The sequence below is a fragment of the Patella vulgata genome, chromosome 2 (genome assembly GCF_932274485.2).
Source record: "Patella vulgata chromosome 2, xgPatVulg1.2, whole genome shotgun sequence".
Lineage (NCBI taxonomy): Eukaryota > Metazoa > Mollusca > Gastropoda > Patellidae > Patella > Patella vulgata.
In genome coordinates this window covers 67,083,610-67,111,428 of record NC_065880.2, presented here as the reverse complement: position 1 = coordinate 67,111,428, position 27,819 = coordinate 67,083,610, and the positions used below count along the sequence as shown (strand labels likewise).

The following is a 27,819-nucleotide window of genomic DNA, read 5'->3' as shown; positions in this document are numbered from 1 at the left end:
GGAAAATCTGAATAAACCTATCTCTACAAGGTGAAGAATTGGGCCGCTTATATCATGATGTCCCCGACTGTCGTTGTCCTCCAATCATCAGCATCGCCAGTCTATCTATATTTAGATATCAATATGGACGTAATCTTCCGGTGCTTCCACCCGAAAAGCGAATGCTAGTTAAGAGATATTAAAGGTTTTACTGCTTGTCTAACCAAGATTAAACTGCGAATATGAACGAAGAACTTATAAATATCAATATGGACAGATCCACGAAAGAGGAAGGTGAATTATCAGACGATGACGTATCTTTAGACGAAGTCATGTCGCTCCAGTACAACAATCAAATTGAAATTCATTCGAAAACCAAGCCTAGTAGTACTAGTAGTAATGCCAATGGTCCGTTAATGTTATGCCGAAATCAAAATTATTCCCCCTCTTTAAAAATGTTATCTTCTTCTACCAAACCGAAAAGTCTACATGAAGGGTCACCAAAACAATCAGTCAATAAACCTGTGCGAACAAAAAGGCGTGGACATCGTTCCGGACAGAATAATAAACAAGGCAACAGACCAGTGGATTTTAACGTAAATTCAAATGGTTTTCCAAGACCGATCCAACCACAACTTGGACGATGCACAAATAAAAACCCATATGCTATGACAGAACCACAACCAGTTTGTAACAACAATACAAAAGGGAGATCATTTCTGAGAAAGCCAATGCAACAGAATTATAAGATACCTTTGTCGCCTTCTCAATTCCCCAATCAACATAATAGAGGAGGTATCCTTTTCTGCATCATAAATCATTGTGCTTGACATATATTTTATTTAAAACTGATATGTTATTTAATAGAGAGGCATTATGTGAGAGCTTATTTAAAGGGCACATAAGATGGACGACATTAGTTTTCGGTACGTATAACCAATGGTTTCTATATCCACTTTACGGCAGGTTTACACCAATCTGATTAATATTAATTTGGCTATCTTCACTCAAAATCGCAAAAAGAGACCTCCTGTAAAAACGACTTTGCCAATTATCGAAAACACTCTTGTCTTAATCCCCTCGGACGCCAGTGACGTCACAGTGACCGAATGCATATTTGGAATGTTTATTCTTTAATTACCTACATACAGCCGGCCTGTGTATTCATTAACGCCTGACTGATTCCTTAATCCCCTAATTAAATAAAACAATTGACTATGGAATAATTTGTTTTGTAATTTATTTTAATTTAAAATCCAATTTAGCATTTGTTTCGTAATGTCCCGCCCTCTCTTCTCACGACTGCGATTTTAACACTGTGTTTTAAAGTGACTTTTTGATAAGAGTCCCTCTACCATTGTGTGCAGTCCAACGATTCGAGATACATTTCCATCAGAAGAGTATTGTGGTTCTAATTTCCCCGAGTAAAAGAGTACAGGAGTAAAAAGATGTGGTCCTTCACAATGTATCATAAAATTCAAACATGATTGAAACACGATTTGTATATATGACGATCCGTTAACAGAGTAGTCAACTGTAGCCATCGTACAGCGTCTTTCTTTCTGCATGTGGATTTGACTTGATTACTTGGAAATAGACCGTAGAAATGAAATAAGAAAAAATAACTCAATAAACGTTAGAATTAACATTACAAATAAATTTTGTTGTTAACCATCTAAATCGAATAACAGATTGAGAAGGGTCATCTAACTATCTTCGTGTAATAATAATAATATGGCAAGTGTAGTCTCGTTAATATCTGTCATTAATCAATCCGACTAAAGTTGCACAGACATGGGGTCATAAATTAATTTACACCTCGATGTAGGATTAAGAATGCAGATTAGGTAATTATCTTGTTTACGCTGGCCAGATCAAAGACATTTAGTTAGGTGGAACGTGTGTGTAATACCCCATTTATGAACGAAAAAATTTACGGGGGAACTTTTCTAAACATTTCTCCACACGACAACTAATCGTAGAATCGTACACTTGTTAATTGTATAAAATAATTAAGTTTTACTCATCAGTTGTTTATAGCTTTGTTCGCCGATGTGTTTGTAATAAAGTAGCCTCGTATTATTTGTTGATTGGCATTAAAACAACATTTAATTGACTTGATATGAAATCTGAATATATATTATTCGATGGATAAACGGTTGTGATAAGAATTAGTTTTAATGTTCGACATCGTTTAACTTCTTTATAATAAAGATATTTTACAACTACATTGACCGTTTAATCAATCACCAAACGGCATCAGGAACTCCACGTATGATCACATGTATTTGATATATGCATGTCCATGAATCCCATGCAATTTTCGCGCCAAAATTTAACCTCAGTTACAACGCCCGTAGTATGCATGTAATAAGATTCCCGGCGTTGATTGGCTGATAAATAAGGGCGATCTATTGTTATGCATAGTCATCGGAAAATTCCATATTCACTGTGAATTTCAAATGGAGTTACGATAAAAGTTATTCTTTGTTTATAGAAATGGTTATTATTATTATACATAGCTAATAATGAATATATATCGACAAATGACTGCCACCATTTGTATTTCTGTACTTATAGAGAATAGCTTGGGATATCAAATATTACGGGGTTATCCAAATTACCGGTAAATGTGCTAATTGCTTGGGTCGTCTTCATTTGTCACGTGGCCTATTTAAACAATGGCACCTCAAATGGATCTACGGCATGATACAGCATTTTAAATTCACTCTAAAATATTCCAACCACAAATGTCTAATCTATAACAACGCAAGACGATAATTCAGTGATTATGATTAAGCCAGTCATCTGTTAATTAGACCATCAATACACACTTGTCAACTGGTGGTGTGTATAGACAGTGATATATTGTACAGACAGTGATATATTGTATAGATAATGTATATATTATGTATAGTTCCAGTGACGTCACCAGCCAATCAACCAGATTAAGGTCGTAATTGAAAAATTGAAAAGTGTTTTGGCATGTCAGATACTTAAAGGTTAATAGCCAATTTAATTTTAATCAGATTGGTGTGAACTTGCCGTAAAGTGGATATAGTAACCATTGGTATACATACATGCAATTTAGATTTTTCACCTTATGTGGTCTTTAAAGAGGCATTCTATGAGAGCTAAAGCTTGTCTATTGCCAGGTGTTTTTCTGGCCTCAATCAAATGTTTTATAAATTATCATTCAGATATATATTCAAATGAAATGACAGGCCCATAATCAACTCTCTAGAACATTAGATTGCTTTGTTTATATGGCAATGGTAGGTTACTAGACAATCAAGAATATGAACTGTGGTCAGAGTTTCCGTTTCTGCAAATTACAGCCACAGTATTTCATGTCAAAACTTAAAACATTTATAACTTTATAATTTATGAACTATAACAAGTCAACCTTTCTCATGGCCATTCATATCAAGTTGATACTGTATGTAGTAAACAGTACAACCTTCAATTCGGCTGGAATTTACTTGAATGGATGATACATAAGATAAAAGACCTGAATAATACCTCGGTGATAAATGTGCATAGCAAGATCAAAAATGTAACTTAGACTATATTTAATGAACAAATACTTCTGCCGTGAATGCCTTAAATGTTGAATTGAGAGTGGGCCCTATAATTTGTGATGGGGTGGTGTCAATTTACAGTAGAGAGGTATATTTATATATTTTGGGACATTTTCAACATCTAAACTTCAACCAAAATTAATAGCTAAATTGGATGGTGCTTTTTTAGATTTGTTGAAACAAAGTTTATAAATGGGATATGGGAGGGGTGCCTTCACTGACAAATTTTAATGTAAATATCAAATTTTAAGGGCACTTTTACATTTCTTAAAACATTATGTACATGTATGTCCTTAATTGACTTTAGCTCCATACCGACCGATGATGAGTCGGTTTTCTGCTCATAATTCAAAGAAAGATACACCAGTTGAAGATAATTTTGAAGATTTACTCAGGCAACATCAGATTATTCAAAAGCAGTTAGCAGAGTTAGAAGAGTTGTCACCAAACAGTCCACAACAAAATACTGATGATGACATGAACGAAGTGCAAATAACAAAAGTTGAACACCTTAGTGGAGCTAAAAATAATTTAAGAAAAAAGAGTCCAGCTGATTCTGAATCTGAACCTAAAACTGCTTCAATAGCGTCACATAAGGTATTTACACATCATCCCTGTCCATCGGCCACTGTTGCATGTAGTCGCTCCATACAATTGATATAATGTTTAGGAGGCAAAGAATTTACTCTCAACTATTTTGGATAATTTTTTCTTAGCTAAGGCCCCTGATCACTCAAGTTATCATTCAAGTGTTATCAGAGTTGACCTACTTTTATAGGAATTAAGACTCTTGGACTTGGGAATATTTTTCAATAATCTTTCTCTTTATAAATATCTTTTAAAATGGTTATTATTATTATATATAGCTAATAATGAATATATATCGACAAATGACTGGCACCATTTGTATTTCTGTACTTATAGAGAATAGCTTGGGATATCAAATATTATGGGGTTATCCAAATTACGGGTAAATGTGCTAATTGCTTGGGTCGTCTTCATTTGTCACGTGGCCTATTTAAACAATGGCACCTTAAATGGATCTACGGCATGATACAGCATTTTAAATTCACTCTAAAATATTCCAATCACAAATGTCTAATCTATAACAACGCAAGACAATAATTCAGTGATTATGATTAAGCCAGTCATCTGTTAATTAGACCATCAATACACACTTGTCAACTGGTGGTGTGTATAGACAGTGATATATTGTACAGACAGTGATATATTGTATAGATAATGTATATATTATGTATAGTTTAAATTTATACATAGTGTTTAAGGTCATGAGACAAAGAATCCTATTGATTTTCAACAATTTCCGATTATTACTACCGGAGTTATGGCTATTGATCACTTTGAAAATTGTTGTTAACACTCTAGAGGGCTAGAGGCTAAAGTTAATATTCGATTGATTATAAATTTATACACAGTGTTTAAGATCATGAGACGAAGACGATGCCTATTGCTTTTCAACGATTTCCGATAATTACTGCCAAAGTTATGGCTTTTGATAACTTGAGAAATCTTTTGGATGCGCTAGAGAGACTTATACACAGTGTTTAAGGTCATGAGACAAACAATCGAAACAGATTCTAAGGATTTCAGATGAATTACTTAAACATGCATTATGCAAGAGCTAAATCTGATTATTGCAAGTCTTAATTTAGGCTTTAGATGTTATAGAAATTATAAATTAGATCTTTATTTAAACAACAAGACCAAAATCAACTCTGTAGACCCATGGATGGCTCGGCTACAGCTGGGATTTAAATAGGATTTCACTAATTGATTAAATCAAATAAGGGGTAACCTGATGAAAATACGTCAGTTAGATCGAGGCTAAATGATAGAGTGTACTTAGCGAGGCCGCTGTAAAGCGTTTCGGAATGCCATTGAAAACTTTACTTGATAATCGAGATATGTAGGTGGAGTTAACGTCTGTCAATCAAACGATCAGCGAAGGTGAAGACACAATTCGCTACCATTTCTAGGCAAATATTACAACGATGATAACTATGTTCAGAATAAAGTAATTTGACTGAATTTTTCAATATATTCTTCTTTCATCATCTACTTTTGAACTGTTATAGCAAGAATGGCCAACTCTCTATAAAAATCTCCCATAATGTATCTTTAATGTGTTGTTACTCATGATCAGGTTTTAGTGTGTTATAATTCCTTTCATTAGTGACAAAAGAAAAAATATGCGACAACCCTGGTTGACTGCTCGGATGACTTAGCTGCTATGCATGTATGTTTCATTGCCTAGCAACCTATCTTTTCTTAGGTTTCTGAAGAAGAAGACACAGAGATAATGGAATTGAGGAGATTGGCTCTGGCATCAACTAAAAATGAGTCCTTACCATTTATTAAAAACAAGCATAATCTTAACACAAAGAATTCAACGAGTTTGTTGGATTCAAATAAAATGACACATGTTAGTAACAGACCAACTTATAAAAGTCCGGCTCAGTCTGTACGAAGAAAATATAGCCGTTATTGCAAAGAAACTAGGAAAAGGCATAGTGAAAGAAACTGGAGATATTCTGATGGTAAGCATCACTATGAGGCCGCTACAACCCTGGGTATTTCACAGGTTTTGGGGATCTTGCATTTTAAGTGCACATTCTTAGAGAGGGTAGGGTACAATAATTATTAAGCCACAAATTTCAATATTTTCTGGATATTATTTACTTGAAGGCTTGTCAAAAGGAGCAAAATTGTAAACAGAAACAAACAAGTGGTCAAATAGCAATTATTAACAAAATGATAAGTATCATCACTTAGCTGTCGCACCCTCTTAATTTATCCAAGGAAATGAAATGGGGTTTAATGTATTACTTTTCTGCCTCGATTGGGCAGTGCGCTATGAGGGAAATTTTGCTTAGATAAGGGGAAACCACACCATAAAATTAAAAGGGACTTTCTCGGCCAACACTGGGATCGAACCCGAGACCTCCAAGCTAGCGAGCCAGTGTCTTACTCCTTATCCAAGGAGATTTGTTTGTCAAAATCTGTGTCATTACCATTATTTAATTGTTTTTGATTGCCATTATTATTTTGCCAAACCACAAGCGGTAAGTTAGTAAAACCAATTTAATTAACCAATCAAACCTGTGTATCAAATCATGTGAAGTGATACACCCATAAAAGAAACTGACAATCACATTCATAATGTGGACGTATATATTGCCGTCGCCCCTGTCTCTGTGTGTGTGTGTGTGTTTGTGTGGGTGCATGTGTCTGTGTGTTGCCTACAGGCCACAATTCTTAAGTGATCATCTTGAAACTTTACATACTTATTCCTTATACCCTAAGGATGATCCCTATTGTTTTTCGTGCATGCCCGACCCCCAGGGACAGAGTCACACCCATTTCTTGTATTTGTTTGTTGTCTACTGGCTGCATTTCTTAAAGTTACAATTTCATATTTTTAAGTTATATTTTTAAAATGTATTAAAATAAAGCCCTAAAATAGGGACAGAGTCACGCCCATTTCTTGTATATGTTTGTTGTCTACTGGCTGCATTTCTTAAAGTTACAATTTCATATTTTTAAGTTATATTTTTAAAATGTATTAAAATAAAGCCCTAAAATAGATGGTATCTATGAACAGTCCTTCCATGTTAAAGAATAATCCTATTAATCCTATAATACACTATTGCCAGTTGAGAAATTGGCAAAAGTATAATTTTCAACTTCAAATTCAAATGTTTGAAGATAGCTATTCCATGGTGGGGAATAGGAAAACAAGAGAGGCAATTGGGAGGTATTTGCTTTTTTATTTCCGGTGTGAAGATTTTTAAGTGTGAGAAAGATCGTATAATAGTGAGTTGACAACCTATTGAGCAAAAGACATAAAAATAATTATGTTTTGACTTTCTTAGAAAATATGAAATTGTAACTTTAACATATCATCTTGAAACTTTGCATACTTATTCTTTGTACCCTAAGGAACATCCCTATCGTTTGGGGTGCATGCCTAACCCCCAGGTGCAGAGCCACGCTCATTTTCTCTTTGTGTGTCTGTGTGTGTCGTCAACAGGCCACAATTCTTAATCGATCGTGTTGAAAAGTTTTCATATGAATTCCTTATACCCTAAGGATGATCCCTATTGTTTTTGGTGCATGCCTGACCCCCAGTGGCAGATCCACGCCCATTTCTTGTATTTATTTGTTAGTCATCTACAGACTGCATTTGTTAACGTATCACTTTGAAACTTTGCATACTTATTCCTTTTTTCCTGAGGAACATCCCTATTGTTTGTGGTGAATGCCCAACCCCCAGGGGCAGAGCCACGCCCATTATCTTTTTGTGTGTCTGTGTGTCACTTATAGCCCACAATTGTTCATCGATCGTCTTAAAACTTTTTTATACTTATTCCTTATACCCTAAGGCTGTGTTTCGCCTACAGCCGGCAATTCTTAACAGATCCTTTTGAAACTTTGCCTACCTATGCCTTATACCCTAAGGATGACAGCTATTGTTTTTTGGTGATTGCCCAACCCCCAGGGGCAGAGCCATACCCATTTCATTTTTTCTTAATGGATTGTCTTTTAACTTGGGATATGTATTCCTTATAGACTAAGGACAACAACTGCATGTCCCGACCCCCAGGGGCAAAGCCACGCCCAATTTTTGTGTTTATCGTTTAGAGGCCGCAATTCTGAATGGATCAACTTGGTACTTGGCCTATGTATTCCCCATAGCCTAAGGGCGTCAACTGTTTATTTTGGTGAATGCCCCAACCCCCTGGGGCAGAGCCACACCCTATTTTAAAAAGTACCATATCAATCAAAGCAGGAATGTGAACATATATTGCAGCGTTAGCGATGCTCTTGTACATTAAAATAATACATATTTCTACTTCTGAGATCTATGTCAACGATTAGCTTGTTGTGCCTTCAATATTTATGTTATGAATGTTTATTCACAATGCTATTCCGAGGGAGACATCTGATGACATTGATATTAGTTCAATATAATTACCCATTTACTTCTTCACAGAAAGAGAAAGTAATTATTCTAATGGAGGAGTTTCTCATAATGCAAAAGAAGATATGAAACGTCATTTGGATGAAAGATCTCGGTTAAAGAAAGAAATACATGATGAAAGAAGGAAAAGGATAGAATCAGATGAACAGCGTCGTGAAATTCAAAAGATTTTATCTCTTGATGACCCGGAGGAACAAGCAGAACGATTTTTGAAGTATTTAAATTATCATCGAAGAGATCAATCTAAACTTGATGCCTTTGATGTTTTAACGTCTCAGAAAAATGTAAGTTTATTATATATACTAAACAGCAAAAAAAAAGTCAGTACGATTTCAAAATCAGAGCGGCACTTTAATGAAATCATTCTAGAAAACGGCTTACTAAATGGATCAAAGCAATTTTTTGTGAACAGTATGTTGACACATTAGTGATTAATTCGTCACAATTCCAAGACATTACGAGAAGGTTTAGAGTCTGTACACAGTCTATACATCAGTATCTGGTGTGTCCACCTCGAGTGTCAATAATAGCAGCGCCATTGGCACCTGAAACCACAATTTCAGAAAAGCCTGGCCCAATCCATCAGCTGTGTTTGGTCTCGGTACAACGTTATTAAGTCTCCTCTGAATTTCATCCCAAAGATGTTCAATCGGGTTTAAGTCCGGACTAAGGGCTGGCAAGTGCATAACATTGACACCGTTCTGTTGTAGAAAGTCCCCAGTAACTCTGGCAGTGTGGGCACGGGCGTTGTCATGCTGGAAAATGTTGTTTCGATGACGTGTGAAATGTGGTATGACGTGGGGTCTGAGAGCTTGATCGATGTAGCGCACTGCTGTGATGCCGCCTCCTCTCCCTGGACCAAGATTTTGGAATATCACAGGACCCACTCTCTGGTTCAGGCCGATTCCACCCCAAACCATTATGCTTGGACCTCCCCATGAGTCTCGTTCTATGACACATTGGTCAGAATAATGCTGGCCACGTCGACCACATATTTACGTTGATGGCGAGGGGTGAGGATCGGTCCACAGTAAGGTCTACGGCAATGGATGTTCCCTCTGGTGAGACGTCGGCGCACTGTATCGGTACTTATATGTCTTCCATGTGTTCCCACTGTCTGACGTGCTGTCTCAGATGCCTGTGTGAAGGGATTCTGCATGTGCTATCGCACAACATGGTGGTCTTGTCGTCTTGTAGAAATGCATGGTCTACCAGTTCGGGGGCGATCATCCATGGTGTTGGTGGCCCGAAAGCGTTGCTGAAGCTTGTAGATGGTCTGAACATTGACCTGGAAGTGATTGGCAACGGCTTGGGCAGTGTGGCCAGCGTCAAATCTTCCAAGCGCCTGGTTCCTCTGAGCTGTCGTGAGGCGTGGCATGCTGCTGACGTAGTGTGAATGATTCAACCAGGTATGGGGGTGCATTTTATAGGGCTGGTCCCGGTGAACAGCACGTGCAGCATGAGTTACATGAAAATCATGGAGAACACATTACCATCTCAGAAGTCAGGTTGCGTTTTTGAGAACATTTCCTGGGTTCAATTCTGTGTTTGGGAAGGAGCCTTATTGCTGAGGTAAAGTTGGAGATGTGGTCACATATATACAATAAAAACATTTGGCAAGTTTTATGCAATGTGTCTATTCAGAGTAACATACCAACCTGACGTTTCTTTTGCTGCTTAGTATAGTACACAGTACTCCGGCTTATCTCACCTTACGATTACAAACTTCCATCTTAGTGTCAGTTGTCAGTATACTATGTTGCTAAAGGGGTGCTAAACATAGAAGACAAAATAATTATATGATTAACAATTGCTTGATCTGGAATAATTTGTATTATTATTTATGATGGGAATTAAGGTGGGGGTGGGGACAACTGCCTTACTATGGGCTTGTTTTATTTTTAGATTGCCAACAAGTCCTTCAAGAGAAATAACAATAACATAAAAGACAATTTGTTCAGTACAAGTGAGAAAATCATCCAATTACAAGATAACTATGAAGAGGTAGAAATGGATATTGACAGTAATCCTGGATCACCAGTGAAAGGTCAGTTTTTAGACCAGCAGGCCAACTTCCCCAAGGACTTAATTCTGTCTATTTGTTCTGTGTGACCAATTTACAGATGCGACTCCTTCAAAACAGCTGATGCGATTTCCAACAAATTTCAGGGGTTGTGTCAGTGGTGGGGACCCCCGGTTAGTTCATATGAAAAATTTTCGTACTCCAAGGGCAGAGCAGGAGCATTTAAAAGGCCGAACAGAATTCAGTCAAAATATGTTACCTTTCTGGACAAGTTACCTTTTAATATTTGGAGGGATTGTTAATTGACCCCAAAACATAATTATCTCAATCTGGTATTTAGTCAATGTCACCAAAAATTTTAATATATGGCGGTAGGTTGCTTCCAGTTGACTTAACAAGGTAGTACTACTTGTAGTTTCAGTATTAGAATTATTATTCCAGGTGAAATAATGGAGGAATTATATGATGATGATTATCAGAGTGCAATGCAGCCAGTGCCTTATTTGGTAAGTGAATAATTTCAACTAAATTTTTATGGGAACACATTTAAATTGAACATATTGTTTTTGTGAATTTAGGAAAACTTACATCACAGACAGGGATGCCAACTTCAGTGAAAGGCACTATTGTCTAGCCAAACTTCATCTGTGATGCAATTGTCCATCATAGACTACTGATGAGTACTGTGGCAACATTTTGGATATCAATTATCATCTAATAAATCAACAACACTAAATGGTTGATCGTCATCATCATCGTCAATTTTGACCAGTTTTAATTATTTAAGCCATGCATAATTAGTAAAGAATTAAAATACATGTATTGTTTTAAACATTTGACAGACGACTGCAGAACCTTACATACCTGAACAAATTGATCTACAAAATTTATGGTTAAAAGGAGATCAAGCTCAATTGCCTTATAGTAGCTTTGTATATGGAGCATTTCCTGCAGCACCAGTTCTCATAGAACCACCCCCTCCTCCTCCTCCTCCTCCTCCTATAGACCTACCACAAGAACAGGTAGAACATCGCCCCCCTTTACCTCCTATGGAGGATGAGGATGCAGAAACTGCAATTTTGAGACAACAACTTCTACAGTCGTTAATGGAAAAACGAAAACATAATGAAATTGTAAGTTGCTTTATATATTATAACATAATTTTCCTTATAATAATTAATTAAAAATTTACCTCTGTGGTATATGGTTTCACAGGCGTTAAAAGTCCAAATGTAAATAAAAATATGATTCCTATATGGTTTGTTTTTCAACCTATATTAAAAGTGCTGTGATTGCACAGATGCAAGGAATGCTTCAGGAACATCTTGTAAAATCTCAGATATTGTGATATAAACTTTGTTGGAGTAGGATGTATCCTGCATTCATTATTAATGTTTTTATATTTTAGGGGAAATTATCAACGAATAATGAAACATCTATGTCATCACCCCCATCTTCTATACAATCTGATTCATCATTGTCAATTAAAAAAAACTTTCCAATTGTAAAAACTGTAAGAACATTTTTATATTGTCGTTTTTGGTAGATTTTAATATTTATGACTCTGCTTTGATAGCACAAACATAAAAAAGAGCTATTATGGATAAATACAAATGGCAATAAATAGCTAGTGCCACTAGCTGCGTACATTGGCAGAATAATTTTAAATGATTGAACAAGTATGTAAGATAGATTAATACTAAATGTATTGTTGTAAATGTTAAGATGACTGTAATTGATAAAACGAAAGTATGTGATTGCTTAATTAGAGTTAAATAGAATTAATAATAAACAGTGAAATTTATTTTTGGGCGATCACTTTCTGCTAGAAGACACTGAACACATTTAACCAGTGGAGTATGATTTACTGGACAACTACTATTTGTTGATAACCTTTCACTAAGAGTTGATATTTGTTAAATATACTTGTTCTTGTGTTATCTAGGTGCCAACACTTAAACCAGTAGTGATAAATTTGGAAGGTAGTTCTAGTGAAGAAGATAACTCAACAGCAGTAGCTAACTCAACCATTTCAATATTAGGAGGTCTAGATGACTTTCTAAAAGAAGCCAGAAAATCTTCTGAGGTTTGTACCTTAATAAATTGAATAACAAACTCAGAACTTATTAGACAGTTTGATCATATAATAAATTGAATGCTGATCTGAATACCAAGTTTATTTCTAGTTTGTTCAAAGACATAAAATGAACAATTAGTATGGTATAGTATTAGTATATGAACTTCCAGATATATTTCTATTCTTTTAAATGATAAGTTTGTTGCAAACTCAACAGTGGTGCTACTTATAATGGCCAGCTAAGTAATATTTCTTTTGTTGTAACTACAATTAATCTGCTTTTGGCTGTTGTTGACAGTGATCTTGATTATGTGTGGCCCTATAAAATGGTGAATTTCTGTTATTATTTTAGATAAAAGGAGCAGTGGAGAAAACGAAAACTATGACTGAACGGGTGATGGAGATAAAAGAGAGAGAGAAAGAATTAAGTAGTCAAAGGTTGGTATATTGATTGTGTTCAAACATTACAAGTTTCCAGTTTCAAAATCTGAGAATTGTGGTGTCCATCTATAATAATGCTGTAGAAAGCATGACATGATTGATCAACTTCCAGAATCCATTGACAGGCCACGAAATTTCACGCGATCGATACCGATTGGTTACATGCGGTCGCGCCACCTCAAAAACACGCGACCGATTGGTTACATGCGGTCGTGCCACCTCAAAAACATGCGACCGATTTCCTGGTTACGCAAATTGAAATATCGGTTACGTTAACAAATTTCATTAACAGATTTATTCACACAGGTCTAAATTATTTGTATTATAGCACAAACTCCATTCATTCATTCTTGGCATTTCATTTCCCCGTCTTACCGGTACTTTGACAGATCACGTATTTTGACACCACGTAGGCTATTGACCAGTTGCAAGCACGTTGATTTAAAAATGCCCTTCACTCCTAATTCTTTAAATGATTAGTTATGCCATAAATATTTGAAAGCGTACCTTTGGATTTTCAAACACAAAATGAGAAATGAGTTTGACTTTTTAAAATAGTGATAATTGGGTGAAAATGGGAACTTCGGGCTACAACGCATTCGTCGACTGGATATATAAATATCTCATCCAACCATGCAGCCGAAACATGTTCGTCGTGCTTAATTACATCACAATTCACCTCACACCACCTCCGTCGTCGGGACTGACAGAACTGTCAGGACTGAAAACCGCGTCACTCGATTGCAATTCTGTCAATTCGGGACGTTCCGGACTGTGAATCGAGCATCCCCAGGTCATCGTCACACGGTTCGAAGAGATCCGTAGGGTGACCAAACTTATAGGTTATTCAGGTTCAATCGGCATGCGCAACGAATGTTTCCAACACGGTTCGAAGAGATCCGTAGGGTGACATAACTTATAGGTTATTCAGGTTCAATCGGCATGCGCAACGAATGTTTCCAACAGGTGCTAGGAATATTTTTACGACTGTGAATTCGGGGGAAAATTCGTGGATATTCTTGAGTATTTGTCACAACTGTCGTACAAGAGATTAAAATTATCAAAGTAATCAACAAAGACCCACGGTAGCGAGTTTTAATCTCACAGATAATTGATTGGTGATTGCTTGTTAATCTTTTGTGGCTTCACACCCATCCAGTTTCAATAATCTCACGGATAATTGATCGGTAAGTGTTTGCTTCATACCCACCGATTGAAGGCCGGATTATACGGTGTCGATTCAATGGAAATCGTATGACGGGACGGCTGATTGATGTCGTAATCCGGAACCTACAGAGGTCGAATTACCCAGAGATTTTTTGGCTGAAGTAATAAGGAAATAAATCGGGACATGAAAATGATGTCGGATGTGACAGAGTGCCAGAGTGATCAGAGGTCTGATGTAACAGAGTACACTGTACTGTAACAAATTAGGTTTGAGGACAAGCATCTGGTTTACAGGTGTTTAGTTAGAAACTGTGGGTAGTCACTTCTCTGTCTAGATAATGTTGGCAGAAGTAAAGAGGAAATATGTGAACATCTTGTCTAAGTTCGATAAGTTATATAGTCACATAAAAATTTTATTGTCAAAATTATAATCCACTTGCTTTTTTAATCAAAGATTATTTCAGATAATTTAAGATGTTTTCTATTTTAGAGAAATTATTACCAAAGATCAGGGTTTGTTAAAAACATTGATTAATCGAGCCAAGAATTATCAACGAAGTTTAAAAACAGCTCAACAAAAAGTTAAATCATTACATGAACAACTAATGGCAGCTGAGAAGATCTCTTCTGCTAATAAAGTTCAAGTGGAAAAAACTAAAGCACAGGTAAACTATTATCAGATTTTTTAATTTCAGTATTTCTCATTAACCCACATAACTAGAAGACTTTCAGCTCAGTAATCGGTATTATTATAGTTAAAAATCGGGGATCAATCTGTGCTAACCAATGACCAAAATACAAATTGCAACAGCAAGTAGACTTAACAAATGAAAAAAATCCCCTAATGGAAGATCAGGTGGTCCTAAATGAAAAGTAGATATGAAATGATAACAAACACAAACATGTTATAGTGATCAACTCTGAAAAGGTAGGTTAGATGCTATCTGGAGCTTGAGGTTTGAGCTAAAGATTTTATAGAAAACACCAAGAATACACCATTACGTTAATTTTAAGAGGGCATAAGTACCAGAGTCGTCGCCCAGTGGGTTGGATGCAAGCACACTACCATCCTAACACTGCCTTGGATGGCAACGACAAGACTGACACATTATCTGCCAATGTCTGCAGGATCTCAAACTGCCTACTCTGTAGATGGCCTTACTTTGGACAAATTCTGACTCTACGCCATTACTAACTTTTGACTTTTACACTTTATGCCTGCATTGTTATGATATCCATGAGTTGTTGATTTTTCTGTGACAGTAAATGTCCAGCCTCATACTGATCAGCAGTGAATATTTGTTTGTTCGCTACAATCACTGAAAGGGATGACATCAGTGAAAATTAATTAGCTCTCAATTTACTTTTTGTCTTCTGCAAATTAAATTCTAAAACAATTTTTATACGCCAACAATGAAATGTTGTATATTGTCATCGTCTTTAATATTGAAGTAGGTCAAATTTTAGATGTAAATTTTTATAGGAGGATACAAAATTATCAGTAGTATGGCAATTTCCAATTCATCAGGATAAATGAAGTCTATTCTATTATGTTACTTTCAGGCTCGTCAAGTAAAAGACAGTTTGTTAAAGAAGAAAGATAAATTAAAGGTAACAGAAGAAGTAGTTATTAAGTTAGGTTGTGAAGTATATGGTGAAAACTATAAACCTAGACATATTGTAAAAGAAAATAGTCCTAGTAAACGGAAGGTGGCTAAATTAGATTTTACAGATGAGCTTGACAGCCATGTAAGTATTCTAAATATATTCTATCCTACTGTTATGTGTCACATCATTTCAAATGTGCTTATTGTCTAATTTTTTTTCATCTTTATAGAAAAATATGTAGTTTGTTGTTAGAGATAAATCATCTGTTTTTAAGCCATAGAAATTTTTGTTGTATCATCTAGAACCATCAAATGCTAACAACCTAAAAAATAATTTGTTTAATTACCAGACTAGTAAATTGTAATAATTTAGAATAATATTAACAAAAATATGTAGTTTTTACCTCGATTAAAACACAACCATTTTATAATTTGGAGGAAGTGTAGTGGTTTCATTAGGAGCTGGTTACCAGCATCTTTCAGATGTTTACTCACCCACAAAACAGCCATGGTCACTCTACTTTTGTGATAATATAAGTCACATTGTGTTGAATGATGGCAATATATTTTCAATATCACAATTATTCACCAAATTTTGAGCATCAACACTATTTGTGCACATATTTTTGACCTGCTGTAATCTGATTGGTTGATCCTTTAAAATTGCACTAAATTTACTTCAGTTCTAGTGGATTAATTTTGAAAAATTTTGTCCGTCCGTCGCCTGTCTGTTCGTCATACTTTTTGAGATACAATAACTCTCTTTCTAATTGAGCTAGAATGTTCAAACTTGGTATAGGTGTTTATTAGGTCAATGCCTTGATGGAGTTCGAAGATGAGCATTTTCTGCTTAGGGTAAGCAGAGATAAGCAATTCGACTTCAGTTCTAATTAAGTGAGAGTGATGAAACTTGGTGTATAGTGTTTCATTACATCAATACAATGACTAAGTTCGATAATGAGCATTTTCTGCTCAGGGTAAGCTGAGCGATAAGCATTTTGATTGGCCGAGACTTTCAAACACAATAACTCTCCTTCTAATTGAGCTATAATGTTCAAACTTGGTGTAGGTGTTTATTAGGTGAATGCCTTGATAACTTTGATTCTATCTGATAGAGAGTGATGAAACTTAGTGTATAGTTGATAATCAGTTTGATTGCTTGATACTTTTGAAAAAAAAAAATGCGCTATTAATTAATATGTGTTATCTATTTATTTTGGGATTTCGGCAGGGGACATCGGCCTCACTGTTGGCTTGTTTTCATTAACATCTGCAAAATGTTGTTTTTCTTTTTATAGCTCTCTTCAATCTGATTAATTTATCATTTAATTTATCTAGTTCTTCGATTTTAAAATAAACCTTCACAATAACAGTTTCTTACATACATTTGAACATCAATCTTGTGTATTTAATCTGTCTGATTTGAGGAAAACTATGGAAATTTAACCCTGCTTCTTATTTTGCAGAGTAATTGCCCCTGTCACTATATCTTGTAAATCTACAGTTTACCCATTTTAAGCACATGTTTAATCATACAAGTATTTTATTTACAGTCTGCAATAAAGATGTCAAAGACAGTTTTGTTGACGACTAAACAACATGCTCCTACAGTGCCTCATAAAGTACCTAAGAAAATAGCCAAAGATAAGATAGTAGAGGAAAAGAAACGTCTTCAACAACTGGAGAGAGAATTTGCTGAAAAAATTCTTCGACTTAAAGAGGCACATGCCCTAAAAGCAGTACAAACTGGTTCTTTATTTAGATCTCAGAAAAATAAAACTAAGTTGAAAGGTTCTGAGCAGACATTAGATACAATAAAATTAAGTGATTCTCAATCCGAAATATGTCCTTCTAAAGCAAAACATGAACTCAGTCATAATAAAAAACTAAATATACAACCAACTAAACAACCATTGGTTGGAAATTATTCTACCTCTATTAAACATGTTATGTTTAAAACACCTTGTAGTGATCAGCAATCTAATTTGTGTAAATTGCAGGTAAGCTAAGTTCAGTTCTTATATGCCTTTGATCCTTTTAGACGTTCTATTATTGAATCTTTTTAAAGACCACGTAAGATCGAAAATCTAAATTACATGTATGTATAGCCCATGGTTACTATATCAACTTTACGGCAACTTCTCACCAATCTGATTAAAATTAAGTCGGCTGTTAACGTTTAAGTGTCCGACACGCCAAAACGCTTTTCAATTTTTCAATTACGACCTTAATCCGGTTGATTGGCTGGTGACGTCACAGGCACTACACATAGGATATACATTATCTATACAATATCTCACCGTCTGTACAATATAGCACTATCAATACACACGGCAAGTTGACAAGCGTCTGTTGACGTTCCAATTACCACGTGACTGGCCTAATCATAATCACCGAATTATCGTCTTTCATTTGTGATTGGAATATTTTAGAGTGAATTTCAAATGCCGTATCATGCCGTAGATCCATTTAAGCTGCCTTTGTTTAAATAGGCCACATGTCAAATGAAGACGACTCAAGAAATTAGCGCATTTACCGGTAATTTGGATAACCCCGTAATACTTGATATAATGGCGCCAGTCATTTGTCGATATATTCATTATTAGCTATATATAATAATAATAACCATTTCTATACATAAAGAACAACTTTTATCGTAACTCCATTTGAAATTTACAGTGAATATGGAATTTTCCGATGACTATGCATAACATGTACAATAGATCGCCCTCATTTCTCAGCCAATCAACGCTGGGAATCTTATTACCATTTACGGTTACATGTACTACGGGTGTAGTAAATGAGGTTAAACTTCGGCACGAAAATTGCACGGGATCATACGTGGAGTTCCTGGTGCCGTTTGGTGAGTGATTAAACTGTCAATGCAATTGTAAAATACTTTTATTAAAAAGAAGATAAACGATTGTTGTTTAAACGCCAATCAACAAATAATACGAGGCTACTTGATTACAAAAACACTGGTGAGCAATAATTATTGGGTAAATAATACTTATAAACAACTGATGAGTAAAACTTAATGATTTTATACAATTAATGTGTGGGTGTACGATTCTACCATTAGTTCGTTCATGAGGTATTATGCACACGTTCCACTTAGAGTGATGTCTTTGATCTGGCCGGCGTAAAAAAAGATAATTACCTAATCAACATTCTTAATCCCACTAACACTCACTGCTAACACCGACGTGTAATTTATGACCCATGCCTGTATAACTTTTATAGTCGGATTGATTAATTAATGACAAATATTAACGACACTACACTTTATGTGGAAAAGCGAAGTGCTCGCAGTAAAAAACACATAGCTGGACCGGTATATTATTTACATATTAAAAGTGTTCGTCCAATAAGTTCCATATTGTAAAAAATTAATTAAGAGTTCAAGACTTCAAAGTTTAAAAGTTGTAGGCAATCTAAATTGGATCTTAAATTAAAATGAATTACAAAACGAATTATTCCGAAGTCAATTGTTTTATTTAATTAAGAACTAAGGGAGATTAAGGAATCAGTCAGGCATTAATGAGTACACACGCCGGCTGTATATAGGTAATTAAGGAATAAACATTCTGGCGTCGGAGGGGATTAAGAGTGTTTTCGATAATTGGCAAAGTCGTTTTCACGGGAGGTCCATTTTTACGACTTTGAGTGAAGATAACTGAATTAATTTCAATCAAATTGGTGTGAACTTGCCGTAAAGTTGATATAGTAACCATTGGCTACACATATCCAAAAGTTCCAAAACCCATCTTATGTGCACTTTAAAATTTGTTAATTCTGTTTATATGAGTAAGAAAATGAAATGTAACGGGGTTTACCATTTAACATCCAACTCTCCTGCACCAACTGGGCTAATGAAGATGTGTATCAATTATCACCAATTTCTGATAATTGTGCTTGATCACTTGGGAATGCCTTGTACACACACTGGTGGCATAAATCATCAAATTTGACTTGAAATTTATTATGTCCACCAGACGATGAGGCCCCATTCTTATTAAAAATGTATATGTAGTTCAAAAATTTATGATAATCGCTGTCAGAGTTATTGCCCTTGATCATTTTAAAAAAAATTGTGAATGCTCTAAGAGCCTAAAGCAGTTTTTCTCAACCAGTGTGCTGTGAGATCTTCCTAAGTGTGCCCGAAATTTTGAACGGCACACTAAGAAAATGTGCAAAACCATGTGATCCCAACTGAGTATTCACTAGTGTCTACTGATACGTTCAAAGCTTTTATTCTTTATTTAGTTCGAGTCTGACTTACCATGTTTTTATTTTGCAAACTTCAAATATTTTTCATATATATTTAGCCAGGTGTGCCGCTATTTTTTCATGTGTTCCAAGGTGTGTCGTTGGCAAAAAAAGGTTGAGAACCACTGGGCTAAAGCTATCATCAGATTGACTTGAAAAATTTATATACCATGTTTATCTTCAGTAGAAGCAAGTTGATTTTCAATGGTTTACAATAATTACTTTCAGAGCAATTGCCCTTGTTTATTTTTAAAATTCTTGTTGTCCAGTAAGAAACTGATCAAGTTATAAAATTTCTGATTATTACTTCATGGGTTGTTTCCCTTGATCACAATTCAGTGTCTAATGAATGATAAAAGAGAGGGAGAAATGGGGTTTAACATCCACTCGACACAAACTAGGTCATTTCGGGACTAGCATATGATTTAATTTTATTTCAATAATTCGCTTGCGCGTAGGGGTCTTTAGCAGTGGGAGGAACCGAGGACCCAGAGAAAACCCACGAGGTTGGACAGGCGACCCTACTCCTTGTCATGTACAACCGGGAATTCGAAATCATGCCAGTTGACTAAATGACAGGCCTTATGATACAGCACCATGTGCTAAACATTCAACCATCCAACCCCCCTAATGAACGATAAAGTTGCTTTCAAAAAAGAATCACAATGTAATAATTTTGTAACGACTAAGATGTTTCATTGTCTGGCAACCTAACTTAAAAAAGAAAGTGTTGCAAAATAAAGAATAGCTTGTCATTTGTTATTAAAATGTGCAAACAATAACAAATGAATCCCGTCCCCCACACATGGTTTCAATAGACTACATATGAGCTATACTTTATTTTGTTACTATATTTCAGATGACACCATGTGATATAGTAAATAATAAAGTTAATATGAATATAATAGATTCCAGTGTTGATTATACTAGTCCTTTATTACACTTTAAATCGTACAGGTAATATGCTATTTATCATATTCACATGTTTATGTGTGTTTGACTACCATGCAGTGAACTAAACATTTACCGTTTTCTGCGGGAAGACATGTTTTACTTGTCATTATAACTAAAAATTCATGTATCTAATTAGCACGTAATTGTGATGCCCACTTATTTGCAAACAGTAAAATTGCAACCCAGATTACAAAACATTGGCTAGGCCATTTGTATAGAAGCATTTTCAGAACAATTTATGTGTATTTTTGTTTATTTCAGATTAAGTTCTTACTTTCGAACAAAGGAATGTAAATCAGTTTGGTCGCCAACTTTTTCCAACAAAATTAACCCAAATCAGATATTATGTAGCTTTGAACTACAAGGAACATGTAATGATGATAAATGTACTGGGTAATGTAACATTTATTCTTTTTAAAATTGCTTAAATTGTTTGATTAGTCAAAAGGTTAAACCTTACCAAGAAAAGGTTATCCAAATTTGTGCCTGTATCTTTCTATTGACAGACTTGCAGGCTTTTAGTTTTGTAAGTGCAGAAGGAACATCAAATCCTGTGTAACATTGAAGGTTGAAAATTAGAAATTAAAAATAATAGTTTTTGTGATTGTAGCTTAGGCTGATAGCATAGCTTTCAGTGGCTTGGAAAATTGTCAGAAGACTAGTCATATATATTCGGTACTGGCTTTTTTCTCATAATCAGCCTTTGTTTACTTAAAGACACATTGTGCAAGACTTAGATAAAGAGCTGGCTGTTCTTGCTATAATAGTTCAAAAATAGATAATGTAAAATGAATATATATGGAAAATTTCATTCAAATTACTTTATTCTGACCGAAGTTATCAATGTTTGTAGTTTTTACAAGTTGTGTGCATTGATTATTTATTACTGTAACCACCTTACTGGTTGTTCGAGACTTAGCCTGGCTTCTCCAATTTTAAATTGAATCAATTTTCAATTGGCCTAGAGTGTAGATTATGGTCTTGTCATGTTAATAAATGTCTAATTAATAGTTTATATAACATTTAATTCAGATTTAGCTCTTGAATAATGCCTCTTTAATGTAGTAACTTTTAAAATTTTCAGTCAACATATAAATGATATTATGTTATCAGAAAGATCTATAATGGAAGATATTGTATCTCATTGTCCGAAGTTGGCTGGTATTCAGAGCAACACCTCAAGAGCAGATTACCCTAAATACATAAGTAAGTTCTTTTATGGCCACATTGTGGGTGGAAGTTTTTTTGTCATCAAATCAGGAGGCCATTGATCCAATCATATTTCCTAATCCAATGATTAAAAAAATAGGGATTAAAATGAGGAATGTTTTATCAGGTAAACTGATCAATGGCTTTGAAATGTATAACTGAAATAAAATGAAAATGAAATAGGGTTTAACATCCTCAATTAAAAAGCAAGTGATGGAATATGTTTTGTGGCCTGGCAACCAGTATTTTTTATGTTTTCAGATAAATATATTCAACATATGATAAATGTGCATCAAAGTAAAATGAGTTCTGATGAAATTGGTTTACTTCTTATATCTAAAGTTACAGAAGCTGCAAATAAAGGTATACCTGTCAGGATAGTTATATCAAGGCTAATGTTAACTATCAAATCAATTTAAGACCTTTACTTCATTACCTTAACTAAGTAAATGATGAGCATTTACTGCTAATTTAATCAATTAAGATGTTGTTTGAAACACAGTAACTCTCTATTTAATAGAAGTATGTGTTTATAAAGCAAATGTTTTTCTTAAAGATACAGTATTTTTCTAGTAAGATTGGATATCTCTACTCTCCATATATACCAAAATTGCCATACTTTAATTGGAAACAACCACCCGATAAATACTTTTCTGGGAAAATTACAAGTTTAACAGCCTGGTATTTTTATCAATGCATTGTCTTTTAGATGGTCTAATTAAGTCATTTATTTGTTAAAACTACATTTCTTTCCATAAAGCCCCACCATTTACCATGTTTTATGAAGCTAGAAACTGGAAACCATATCCAACCATTCACTTATCGTCCATTCCAACAAGTAATAATCCTCAAGTTCCTCAGTACATAAGTAAGTAAATATTTGCAGTTGATAGGTTTTGAATTCCTTTAAAAAAAATTTAGAAAAAGATTCTTGAAAATTTTCATTTTTGCCATACCATGGTATTATAACTTTCTTCTCATCCATTGGGTTTTTCCTGCATTGATCTATGAAAACTAGTTACATGTCCTAGATGATTACTGTAACTGCTACCACTTAGTCTGTTTTATAATGATTATCTTGTATAAGATCATGTAACATATGCATACTTTTTACATCATGATTTCTGTAAATGTTTTATTTATATCATTAATACTTTGTACTTTCATTATATTTCAATATTTTGTACTTTCATTATATTTCAATATTGTGTACTTTCATTATATTTCAATATTTTGATAAGTGCTTCAGTATTTAGCTTACTTAAAATCAACAGCTTAGTTGTTATTTTGTAAATTTTGTATCTGGAATGTCATTGCTTTCACATAGGCTTTGAAATCTGTCCACCATCACGGTTATATATAAAAAGTTATCTTATGTTCTCTCCCTCGATGTGCAGTTTATGAAATGGCCACAATAGGATTACATACTCAGGTTAGCTATAGTGTAAGAATAATTTGGTGGACTTTTTTCTTCGTTGTTGAGTTAGTAGTATTTTAAGTCCGCTTCCACCGAGGTGATATCGCAGACAACTCTTTTCTTTCTATGAATCACTGTTATGTATGAAACATAATGTCTCTTACCAGTTGTTGACAGGCATAGTTTGGTGTCATTTGTGGTGGGCTTGTGAATGTAAAGTTGTTAAAAACCTTATTTGTATTTCAGCTACCAAGTCTTGTGAGTTCCATGTGTTAATAAGATATTACATCTGAATACTTATTACGATTACAACTTATTACGATCACAGTTTACGGTTGCCACATGTCTTGGATCAGTGCTTTAAATGCCAGATGCATCATTTAGCCCCATAGGAATCCCTTGCAAATTACAATATTGTGAAGTTCAATCTAATATCAGTCCAAATATGTTTCACTTCCGTTCAGTATTTACAAAGTTATAATAAATTGAAATTTCATCTATCTATGCTCATGCATAACAAGAAGCTGCCATCTTTTATCAGTAGTGGCGAAACCTAATGGCTTAGTTTAAATCTTATTAAATCCAAACTGGGAGAGAATCTACCGTTGGTATTTTGATTATTTGTTTTCTTAATTAAATGTTTAATAAACAATCTGAGTACATATTTAGTGTGCATTAAACCCTGAGAAATTTGATATTTTAGAGAAAATGCACCTGGATGTTAAATTAAATTTCTAACCTTTTAATTTTCTGTCTTTATTTTAATATTCTACACATCTGATTTTCAAAAAATATGTATTTCAGCTTTATAATTCATAAAAATATATAAAATATGTATTTCAGTTTTATATTTCAAAACAATGTTTGAAATATGTATTTCAATTGGAATTGTTGTTTTTTGTTTATATGTGATATATTTTAATTTATGTATATAATTAATATTAGCATAAATGAGAAACTTTACATGTATTTGGATGTTTCGAGAAATGTTGAAATGTTGATAATACTGCTGTTTCTCTTTATTTCTAGGTGAGGAAGATGTATGATAGAAGGTTTAAAGCTCTGTATTCTGCTACAAGATGGAGAAATGTAATATAAATATCATTAATCATATAACTCATTCTTTGTCTGTGTATCAATTTAAAGACTTTTCACTGCCAGTAATCTTCAGAATAGTCACAGTCGTCTTGACTAAATTACATTGTAAAAAAGAGCAGCAAAAATTGTTAGCTATAATTAGTATAAATGACTTTCCCCCCAAAAATTATATTTTGATGTACATGATTTACTATGTCCATTCAAATAGGTTTTGGCTAGTAAGATGTCATTTCTACTATAATTTCCTCGGAAGCAGGATAAATGTGGGAAAGTGATGATAATTTGGAAAAAGATATTTGCTATACTTGAGCTCAATTATATATATAATCACACAAAGCTTTTCATGTGAACATCCAATAAAAAAGCATGCAAATTTATCTTTGACGGATTCATCAAAATTGGTAGGAATTTTGTTTGCTCAATCTCCAAGAAATTTAAAGAGGTTTGCTCCTTAACCACAGGAAGATTCCCACAAATAGAAAATATTACTTGGATTCTTGTTACTACTTGTCTTTAAGATTTGTACGAGAAGGCTTATATAAAGCATTATATGACTAAAAGATTAAATTCCAAGGAAGGTTTCTGTATAAAAAGTCAGCCCATGACATGAAATGAACACTCATGTCAATAGGCAATAGAACTGTGGTCAAACTTTCAAACAATACACAATCTAATTAAAATATAGATCTATATTTCGTTTCGTTTTTTATACTTTCGGTGGCCTACACTACATGTAGATCTAACAAGTTATAGTGGGAGTTCACGTTCTATGATGTCAGGTACCAAGCCAGCGACATTTGACCCGATTACGTCAGTCATTCGATTAACCAATTAGCGACTGCCATGTATTTTTTATCTACTTTTGCTTTGTTTTGATTTCTATTGCTGCTAATGTCTACCCACAGTTCCGCACAAAAAAAGGTCAAACGCTCGATTTGACAGACCATTTCATTGGCTGACCCTGCATTTCAAGCAGAACACAAGTTAAATAACAACGCTTCCAGATCCAAGTGTAGTAAAGACAAGTAAAATCGAAATTTTGAACTATAAAAACGAAACGAAATTGAATCTGTGTTTTAATCAGATTGAAACAATACACTCACTGGAAGTGGTCACAACAACATCTTGACATGACCCAGTTTCCTAGATTACAACAATCTGCTAATATTAATCACAGGTTACATGTGCCATTGTGTGACAGGTATAAACGCAAACCTAAGATTAATGGTGTGAACAGTATCTTTCCTATCACTCATATCCATTTAGTGATTTAGTACCCTCTTCTCTTCACAGTTCACACACATTCCTACAAAAGGGAAATGAAATGGTGAGAAGTGAGTATCCTACCAAATACAACAGAAGGACTCAATGCACAAGGTTTTGTATTATTGTTGATTGACTGGAAATTGAATGATGATTTTACACAGGCAGAAGTTACTTACAATCACTTGAAGAATAGATTTAGCTACAAAAATTCATAATATTGTTATCAAGCATCAATATCCTTAAAAATAAAACAATTCGTCCATTCTTGATGCAGACATTATATATAAATTTTAGCAAATGGGAATGTTTGGTTTGATCACAGTAAGTATGATTAACATCAAGGCAGATGTTTGATTAATATTTCCGATATAGTATAATATTGTCTATCTTAGCAACAATCTGCCCTGGTTGTTTATTGATGTATGATTGTTTTATTAAAGTTGTTGTTAAATCTAGCTTGTATTTGATTTCTGCTCCGAATTTTTGGAATAAAGGGGTCTCAATAAGCTGAAGGATATTAAATTGGGTACGTCTGTCATTTCCATCCTGGTCCGAACTGATTTGACTTAGATAGCTGTAAGAAAAAGCTTTTCTAATACCAAAATACAATAACTTACTATATTCTACTGCCTTATGAAAGACACAATATTCCTTGACAAGCATTAGGGCTTCCAGTCTAACCTCATGGATTCAAAGACTCTTGTTATACGCCCACATTGAAATGTGATCGTATATTGTCGTCGGCCCCGTTCATTCGGCGTCTACAATTGTTTGTGGACGCTCTAGAGGCTAAAGTTAATATCTGATTGACTTTAACTTTATACACAGTGTTTAAGATCTTAAGACAAAGAATCCTATTGCTTTTCAGCGATTTTTTAAATTATTGACAGAGTTATGGCCGTTGATCACTTCGAAAAATCTTAACAACCTCTAGGGACTAAAGTTAATATCCGATTGACTTTAAATTTATACACAGTGTTTAAGGTCATGAGACAAAGGAATCTTAGTCATTTTCAATGATTTCTGATAATTGCTGCCAGAGTTATAGTCCTTGATCTCTTTGAAATATCTTGTGGACTGAAGGCTAAAGTTAATATCAAATTGACTTTAAATTTGTACACACCGTTTAATAGGTCATGAGAAGAAGAATCCTATTGATTTTCAACTTTTTCTGATAATTATTGCTGGAGTTCAGTTATGGCCCTTGACCTACTTGAATAATCTTATAGAAGCTCTATACACAGTGTTTAATGTCATGAGATGAAGAATTCTAGTCATATTCATCGATTTTTGTCATTGTAAAATTATGTTGACACTCTAGAGGCTAAAGTTAATATTTATTGTTTAAAGTCATGAGAAAAACAATCAAAACAAATTCTAATGATTTCTGATAATTACATAATGAGTTATTACTGGTAATCAGATGTTCGTGTGTTGTAAATGTTCTCATTACAGACAAAAGGAAAAATATGCGACAGCCCTTGTTGACTGCCTGGACGACTTAACTGCTGTGGGCGTATGTTTCGTTGCCTGGCAACCTATCTTGTGAAATATTGACATAAAGATTTACCATATTTATTGACCACCATGAAAATGCAAGATGTCTCAATGTAACGACGAAGACCAGTCGTAATGAAAGATTTGACATAAAGGGGACTATTCTTATCGATATATTTACAAAATAGGCATTAAAAACGAATGGAAAGTATTGTCAACATATTCCCTTTTA

General features: G+C 34.4%; 1 protein-coding gene across 1 annotated transcript; it reads left to right on the top strand.

Moving 5' to 3' along the window:
- Positions 1-103: 103 nt before the first annotated feature.
- On the top strand, positions 104-26,545 carry LOC126811156 (zinc finger C3H1 domain-containing protein). Its single transcript, XM_050536677.2, has 20 exons — positions 104-774; positions 3,868-4,157; positions 5,854-6,118; positions 8,575-8,846; positions 10,468-10,609; positions 11,027-11,091; positions 11,428-11,718; positions 11,994-12,098; positions 12,531-12,671; positions 13,015-13,100; positions 14,761-14,935; positions 15,834-16,019; positions 17,431-17,877; positions 21,006-21,103; positions 21,362-21,493; positions 22,185-22,306; positions 22,571-22,672; positions 23,070-23,177; positions 24,756-24,815; positions 26,118-26,545. The coding sequence occupies exons 1-19, from the start codon at positions 222-224 to the stop codon at positions 24,770-24,772; spliced, it is 3,597 nt and encodes a 1,198-aa protein (XP_050392634.2). The 5' UTR covers positions 104-221; the 3' UTR covers positions 24,773-24,815; positions 26,118-26,545.
- Positions 26,546-27,819: the final 1,274 nt, after the last annotated feature.

Excerpts from the sequence above, each read along its gene's own strand:
- LOC126811156 (XM_050536677.2), top strand. The coding sequence starts at position 222 with ATGAACGAAGAACTTATAAATATCAATATGGACAGATCCACGAAAGAG. Across the intron at positions 12,672-13,014 it reads AAGCCAGAAAATCTTCTGAG|ATAAAAGGAGCAGTGGAGAA; the intron begins GTTTGTACCTTA and ends TTATTATTTTAG. Across the intron at positions 22,673-23,069 it reads TACAGAAGCTGCAAATAAAG|CCCCACCATTTACCATGTTT; the intron begins GTATACCTGTCA and ends CTTTCCATAAAG.